This window comes from Olea europaea, chromosome 13 (assembly GCF_002742605.1).
Source record: "Olea europaea var. sylvestris chromosome 13, O_europaea_v1, whole genome shotgun sequence".
Lineage (NCBI taxonomy): Eukaryota > Viridiplantae > Streptophyta > Magnoliopsida > Lamiales > Oleaceae > Olea > Olea europaea.
The window spans coordinates 27,248,096-27,257,194 of NC_036249.1; the positions used below are offsets into that span (position 1 = coordinate 27,248,096).

The window sequence follows — 9,099 nt, forward strand, 5'->3', positions numbered from 1 at the left end:
TTGATTTATCTATGAAGTTATATACATATATAATTTGTTGCACATCCTTGTTTTATACTTGGATAATTAGCACAAAATCTCCCTACCTTTCAATGTTATTATGCAAAACATTCCACTTTTTGACATTTTCATCCATTCTTTCACTTTTCATTGCAGAAAACATCATTTTCACCCATTTTAACGTAAAATGACCAATATACTCTCCTATTTAAATAAAAAAATAAAAATAAAGAACAAATTGCAATCTTACTATTAAATTTTTCAAAAAATTTCAAATAACTTCACCTTTATAGAATTGTCGGCCTCCATCTCACCAACCTCCGTCTAAAACATCAGATCTCACACCACGAATAGCTGCTATCAACCTTCAAACATTTTCTCATAACAAACTGAACAAACAAAAAATTTACATAGCAATAGCCAAAATCAAACAGAAAGGCAGGCTGCTTATCACGCACGCAACATGCTGTCTTTTTCCTTCAATTTCGGTGCAGACAGTGGTTCCCACTGTACCAGACCACCCATTCCTGCTTTTCCACATTGCACCACACCTGCCATAAAAATGGGCTTTCCATCAATTTCATTCTAATATGTCCCAGAATTTTTTACCAATTATTACCCAATAAAAAATTGAAAGCTGCTATTGTAGATTTTGATTTTGTGCGTTTGTTGATATGTTAAAATCATAAAGAGAGGAGCTCTAATGAGTATAATCGATTGGTGTTTTGAGAATGACATGGATCTTGTCAAAACAAGTGGTGCCACTAGTTTTTGCATTCTTGAGTTGGGCATTTTGACTTGTAATTTTGACCAAATCTATTGGTATGAAGGTTGGATGTTGGGTGGTATGTGTAGAGAGGAGTAAGGACTTTCCGTTGGCATGGAGGTCCGATAGGTTGGATGATGGTTGATAGAAGTTTTTTGGTTTCTAAGGTGGTAGCCCCATTTGGCGGCGAAGGAGGCAGAGGTATTGATGGGCGCCCCGCCCCGCCCCGTTTGGCCCAAATCGGACAACTTTTTGTCCTATTTATTGTCCCGTTTATTTTTTTTTTACATTTTCAAAGTTTTCGAATTATGTTATTATTAAAAAAATAAGATACAAATTCAAAATGAATATTTAACTGGTGAATTGTCAGAAATAAATTTATTTTTAATTTTTTTTAATTTTTTCTTCACGTTGCCAGGCATCCTCACCCCACTCCGCCCCGCCCTTCCAACTCGTTCAGAGCGGGTTTTTTTGCTTCATTTGGGACGAGACGGGTTTTTTTGCCATCCCTAGGTAGAGGGAGAGAATATTTTTTTTGTTATTTTTAATATTTTTTAATAATTTATTTCGACACATCTGCACTTTTTAAAAAGTTTAGGAGTAAGATTGTAATTTGTTCCTTATTTTTTTTATTTTTTTTTTATTTTATCTAAATAGGAGAGTATATTGGTTATGATACGTTAAAAAGTGGTGAAAATTATGTTTTACACAATGAAATGTGAAAATAGTGGTAAAAATGGCAAAAAATGATAGTATGAACGTTTTGCACAATAACATTGAAAGGTAAAAACATTTTATGCTAATTACCCTTTTACATTTATATGCTACTTTGTAATAGCATGCTGAACAGCATGACCAAATGATTCAATGCATTTTGATGAAAGAAAGAAATCTCTAATGCTCAATATTGTCAACATGTTTGCATAAAGTTATTAAATTAAACAAGCAACCAATAAATAAAAAATTAATTATTAATTTATTTATTTTTTGTAAAAAATTATAAAATTATATAATAAGAAAATTGAAGGAAACAATAAAAAAGAAGAGGGAGAAAAATCTTGTAAGAATTTCAATTACAAATTTATCTTTCTTTCGTAGAAAAAAAGGGAGAAAATGATAAAAGAAGAGAGAGAACAAATGAAATGAGAATATTAAAAAGAGAATAATAATAACATGCATGCTAAAGAGAAAAAGAGTATAATTATTTTTTTTTATCCTGGCTCAAGAGTTTGTAAAATGCAAGAGAGAAAAATATTGACAAAAGAGAAAAATCACATATTGAAAGACATTTTCCTTCGTTGTTTTGTGTTTTAGGCGAGTCTTTCATGGAAACGAATGAAAGAAATTTTGTGAGATTGGTACTTTTACTTTATGTTTAAAAGTTAGTACGTAATGAATTTTATAAAAATCATTACTATTCAAAATACCCCTAACTCTTTAAAATGTTTTAATTTAATATTATAGGTTATTTTTTATGGTCTATGTTGAATACCTCCAAACTTTTACAAAAGTAAGTTTTACTTGTTACACCTCTACATTTTAAACTACAAAAACCTAAATTGAACGCAGACTGGAGTTAAAAACAAGTCATCCACTAAAAATGGTAAATTTCCAACATAAAGTGACTTCTACCAATGTTAATGAAAAATTGATATCTTGTCAGTAGAAGTGGAAAAAATTCCATTTTCGACTCAAAAGTGAAAACCTTGGTACCCTTTTTCTACATTCTTCAGTTATATATATAAGAACCTAGACGAAGTATTACTTGAACATATTTCATCACAACCTACAAAGTTGCCAGGATTAAATGATTAGACGAAATTTTGGTAGTTTTCAATTCAAATAAATCTCTTCACTTTAAGATTGATTTATACTTTATAGATGCATGTCAAAACTATTTCTGCTACATTATGATCATCAGAAGTTTTTTACAGCATAAAAGGCTTTCTGCAATGCTGTCACAACGCCAACAATCATAAAAAACCATCACAGAACTTTACATTAAGATCTTGCTTGGTACAGATTCTTTAAAACTCATTTTTCTCCAAAGTCATCTTCAACAACACATTCTCCTAATAAAATAATTTTACACAAAAACCCATAACTCTCCATATTTTTTTAACCACATATTCTCTGAAAAAAAAATAATTTTTCACAAAATATATTCCCAAATAATCTCCATTAAACAGGTTCTAAAAGTCTCCAGTGAAGAATGCATTTGATATTATAAAATTAAGACAATAACAGTGTAAAGTAACATGCATTCTAGTTTTTTCCCTAACTGATATAAACATCACTGATGATATGTTTACATTTCTCTTAAACTTTGATCTGTCGATGGTGATGTAGATGAGATTGATTACTAGACTATACATGCAATAACATGTACAAATGAAACGAGAACCTGTTGCACCAGTTTAAAGAAATCATGGTTCATGCCCCGGACTTTCAGAATCTCACCTATTTCTCGAGTAAGAAGTCGCTTAAGAGAAGCAAGCAACTTCAACTTTTCAAGCGTTACACAACAGGCTCTAAGAGCAAGCTTGATTCTGCAAGTCTCCTGCATCCAGCTGCAATTGCTCGCAAACCAGTACCCGTAACGTTTGGAAGACCACGCAATTCTAGGTCTGAAAGTTGTTCTAGACAGCCTAAATGTTCCATCCCTCTATCAGTTACTGCACTGCAGTAAGACAAGATTAGCTTTCTCAATTTTCTGCAACCAACCGACAAAGAAGCTAATCCATCATCGCTGATTCCAGGACATCTGCACCAAAATTATATGAAGAGTGTTTAACATAAGCATTTCCCAAGTAAATTGTTAATTGAACTGAAGATTACTCACCTGTACAAATCGAGTTCCTGAATCTTTGGGCAATTTGAAGCAATATATGACAGCCCCTTGTTTGAAATGTTAGCGCATAGTCCAAGTTTCAAGCATACAAGTTCTGAACATTTTGACAAATATCTTATTCCTGCAGAGAAAAACAAAGAGAAGAGTGTAAATAGTTTCAAAAACTTATGGTCAAACACCAGGAATGGCTTTATGCTTCTACGTCATCAAGAACACTGCCCTTAAAGAAGGAAATCGAGTAATGGAACTTCAAAATATTTTGATAGATATTGTTCTTGAATTGCAAATGATGAATCAGAAAGGTTTTAAAAATTACCAATGTCATTAATTCCGAAACAATCTGTAAGATCAATCTCCTCGAGTAAGACACAATGTGATCCAAGATACTCAAGACTCTTCTGACTGAGCAAATTGCAACACTCTAACTTTAGACATGAAAGATCTTGACACGACTCTGCTATGGCTCGTATTGACGAATCAGTGAGGTCGCTGCAGCATGTCAGATTGAATACCTTCAAATTAACACAGCCAGATACTAGCTGAATAATGCCCGTATCTGAGACTCCTCCACATTTTCCCATCCCAATTTCAACCAAAGCCTTGCAGTTAACGCTGATAATTTGGAAGCTAGAGTCAGAAACTCGAGCCCCATCAATTCTAAGTGTGCGCAGCTTCTTGAGGTCCTTAAACTGGTGAAGAAAAGTCACCGGGATATCCTGGTGAATCGAAATCCATTATTTGAACCTCAGTATTTGAATCAGAGAACTTCATAAAGCACATAAATTAACGTTGGACAGAACTTTTACTCACGAAAAAAGAGTAGCTAGCATGAAGTTGCAACAAACCACTATGTGCTTTGATTACTGAAACCAATGCAGATGAGCTCAGTTTGTCACACCTTGATATATCCAGTACCTGGGCATCATACAAGAATTATTTCAATTTTCTGCAACTTATTTTACCCATTGACTGGTTCCAATGTAACAAAATCTGAAATTTACTCCAAGTATTGCAGTCACCGAAAAATTAACTCTACCAAGTAACTATCCGATACCCCCAATTTGGGATTACAAAAATTGTTACGAGTATGCATGTTTGCCAGCAGAATCAAGAATATCGTCAAGGACCAATTTGACTCAAGAATTCTCGCAATATCAGCATGCAGTTGAAGAAAAATGATTTTTCAGGAGCTTAAAACATATGTAATTAGAGGAAGCCAAATCATGTTCTAAAATAAAACTATCAGTCAATATCAGAGTAAATATTTTTCATCATTGAGCAATACAAAGAGAAAAATAACAAAATGAAAATGTAGCATAACAAGGAAAAATATGAAGGAGGCAGTGATCAAAGCAGTCAAATGGGATTTATTTGATTAAGTAAACTTCAGAACTTTTCCACACATATAAATAGAGTCAACAGCGACATCCAATGCAAATGAAAAGAACGATCGAATAGTTTAGAAGGATTGCTATGGATGGAAATGAACTTATAAGTTGTTATGATAGAAGATATTTTACAATTTCACTAATAAAAGAGAAGATCTACTAGCTACTTGTAAAGCCAAATATGTGTGTTGAGAAGAATTATGGTTGTATAGAACATAATAAAACATTTCTTCCAAGTTCAAAGAATGTAAATATGTCCATTTCATGTAATAAATTTTGATACAACTCTCAAACGGACAAACAGATGTCACATCCTTCTGTTATCTGAAAAATTGATGTAAAAGGTTGAGCCAAGGGACTGTGATTTGAAGAGAGAATTTTACCTCACCAATTAGAAATATTAAAAGCCAGTGTAAATTGATTGAATGGATATCCATACTTAGCAAACAAAATATTTTCTAAGAGAATATGACATAAAATTCAATACTCCATCGATTGTTCAACACAAAAAGAACAATTTAGGGATGCAATGTTGTTACTAGTAATTAGGTAATTGCTTCAAAACTTAAGAATGAAAATTCAAAGAATTGGCTCCACAAAAGAGGTTCAAAGTTTCCCAAAGTCAAATTCTTAATACATTGCAGAATCTTCGAAAATCCATAATTTCGTGGTAAACCAAAATAAAATTTCGAAGGAAACCATGAAGTCCAACGTACACATTGTAGATAGCATATGTACCATAAATTTATACCTACTACATTCAAGTCATTCCTAACTAAAACAATTTATAAGTTGCTCTTACAAATGACAAAGACACAATCATTAATTCATAAATGACTTGGCAACTAACCTGAAAATGGTAGAGATTCGAGTAATGAAAATATAATAGCAAAAAATATATTTCCAACACTGCAGATAGGCAAGAAGATCTCGCCCACCAAAACTTTTTACCACGAAGGAAGCAGAAAAGATAACCATAAAAGAAAAGTCAGAAATTTCAAATTCATGCTTTCTAAAGAGAAATATGAGATGTCCAATGTTATAGTACTCTATTTGGGTAATAATCGTATGATAAGTAAATTTTTTGCTTTTATATGATTTAGACCATGTAAATTTCTTAGAGTTGCAGCAAACTTACATCAAGAAACTGTCATTAAAATAGAGTCTAGAATTTTTTAGCATAAGAATAATGAATCAACTAACTACATCACCCAAAGAGTTATCTACTTGATACATAGAACTGATTTTCATTACAGAAAACACAAAGAACAAGAAACGCGAAAGCAAAAGCAAAAGATTGAACTATTTCTCGAACCATTCAATAAAATTTAAGCATAATCATGGAGAAATCGCTAACCTGAAGCGAAGGGCATCCTTTGCCAAGATAATGCAATCCAATATCATTTACTAAACTACACCCCACCATTGCCAACACCTCCAACCTCTCCATTCTTCCGACTGCTAGTAAAGACTCACTCGTAACCTTAAACAAATCAAACCCACATTTCAATTAATCGTAATAAGAACACAAAAATAGAAACACATATTTACATACATATATATCTGTTTAAATAACATAAATGACACCTTCAAGTATGAAATATCCAAACGCTTCAAGTCAGAGCATTTCTTGGACAGAAGTTCAACCCCAATATCAGTTACTTCAAAACACCACTTCAGGCTAAGGTTCTCCAGTTTTGGACAACCTACGACTATTTTAGCCAATCCAACGTCAGTAACATACAAGCACTTGTCCAAGTTCAGTTCCCTCAGGCCTGCGAGACACGACAACACCGCCGCCTCCCTGTCACCGAACCCACAGCAGTATGACACATCAACGCTCTCCAAATTGACAAAGAAACTAACAATCATTTGCAGCCCGGGGAATCTCAACCCGGAGCACCGACTCAGATTCAAACGTCTTATCTTCGCAGCCCAACTGGGTGAAACACTATGAATGGAGGAAAGCAAGAATGGGATCGTACCATCATCGATGCGGGGGCAGGCAGAGAGGTCGACAGAGTTTAGGCAAGGGAATTTCACGACGAGTGTCGAGAGGAACTCTGGGCGGAGTAATCGAAGGTGGGTCCGATGGAGTGAGTCGACCCGGTGGAAGACCTTACAGGTTGAACGGAAGGATTTTCGATCAAAATCATCGTTCAAAAGGGAAATGATTTTCAAGAGGAGATCATCTGTGAGAAGAGTGAGAATCAGAGAGGACTCCATCGAATTGAACCCTTAAAATCGGCTTGTACGGGGATAGTTTGAAACTTACTTTAAACCGACAAGTCAAGTCAAGACTTCCAAGAATACAAGATTTCAGGTGAGGACAAAGAGAAAGAGGAGGTGAAGTCGGAGGAGCTGGTGGTAGAGGGTGGCCGAGGAGAGGCGCCGACAGTGTACGTGGATCTTTTGAATGGGGGGTGTCATATTTTTGTGTTTCAGAGGTTTTCTTCCAGGTTAATGTCGTAGTACAAAACCATGAGAGATGGAGATAAGCAGTTGAACGTGATCTGCAGAATTGAATGATAAGTGATACACAGGGAAGAGCTACTGATATATAAGTACGAGAGAGAGAACCATAGATCCAAAGTACAGTCCTCACATGCTTGCCTTTTCCTTCATGAAATACATTGAATTTAATTATTCTAAAGTGGACAAGTGGCATGGACACATTATTCTCTTCATTAACGAGTTATTGTCTTAAATTATATTTGAGGTTAAATATAAGTTGTGCACTAATAAAGGTATCATTATAGGAGGATGATGGACGCTGTATGCGAATAAAAAGAATTTCGAGCATTGAATTTACAAACAATTATAAGTGGAGAATGATGGACACTGTATGCGAATATGAAATATCTCAAGCAACGAATCTACAAACCATAACAAGTGAAGGATGAAGAGTACTAATATCTCGAGCATCAAATTTACAGATCATGACAAGTGACTGATATTTATCTTCTTCTTCTTCTTCTTTTTTTTTTTTTTTATATATTTTAGCTAAGCTTATATATAAAGATATCTTAGGTCTCAAAGGTTAAATACTTTTTCACTATCTTCTAATCTATATTTAGTTCAAGTTTTATAGTGTTTATGAATATATGAGTCAACTCTTATCTCCAAAATTTTCAATGATTTAAAAGTATATTCATTTATCTATCACTTATTTTTTATCATTTTATCAAAAAGATTTATAAATATTTTCTAAAAATATTATATATAGTGTAACAATTTGTTATGGATAGTAAAACATTACTAGAATCCGCCTTTTTTTTCAAGCGATATATATATATATACACACAAGCGATATATATATAAACTGGGGGGAAATCAAGAAGTTGAAATGACAATTTGGTCCCTTGTATAATGCAAATATACGTCATGGATGATGATACATCTACAACTATTTTAAAGGGTATAATTTAATAAAATATCGGAGGAATACGATTCGGTCAAAAATTAAGTCAAACTTCTAGCACCGTTGATCTTAAACACAAGTCAATCAGATAGAGGCCACGTGGTAACGTGCAGTCTGCGTACGGGTAGGCTGTACGAAAAGTCGTCGGAATTCCTAAAGAAGACTCTCTAGTGGGTCCCATTACCGTTGAAAAACCGTACCTATCTATCAGCCGTACGATTTAGCCACCTGCTAACACTAAAATTAAAAAATATAAAAGGTGACATGGCATGAAGAATTTGGACCACCTCATTTTGTAAAAAAAATTCTCAACTTTACAATTTTCCTAAAATAATAAAGGTAAATTTCTTCAAGATTGAGTCACTCATAAAAATTTCAATCAAATTACTAAATTCTAATTTTAATTTCAGATTTAGTCACTCCTTTGTTAGCCATTGACTGGATATAGCATGTGTGGAACATGAAACGTTTATATTTAATTATATCCTGCATTTATTAAAACACGATTGATCGGATTTTAAAATATGGATATTTCATTGTTTTTCAATGAAATTGGAGTCTAATTTATTATATGACATGTTATTAGGCAAAACTCGATGAATGGAAGTGAAATTAAAAAAAGAAGCAAAAATTGACACAAAAAAATGAACAAGATTTGGAGATTGGGGACTAA

The 9,099-nt window shown here is 33.5% G+C and overlaps 1 protein-coding gene across 1 annotated transcript; it reads right to left on the reverse strand.

Moving 5' to 3' along the window:
* Positions 1-310: 310 nt before the first annotated feature.
* On the reverse strand, positions 311-7,626 carry LOC111408616 (F-box/LRR-repeat protein 3-like). The gene is made up of 8 exons (XM_023038356.1): positions 6,593-7,626; positions 6,363-6,488; positions 4,428-4,532; positions 3,934-4,333; positions 3,609-3,738; positions 3,288-3,530; positions 459-551; positions 311-365 (listed from the first exon to the last, which is right to left on the reverse strand). The coding sequence occupies exons 1-8, from the start codon at positions 7,229-7,231 to the stop codon at positions 311-313; spliced, it is 1,791 nt and encodes a 596-aa protein (XP_022894124.1). The 5' UTR covers positions 7,232-7,626.
* Positions 7,627-9,099: the final 1,473 nt, after the last annotated feature.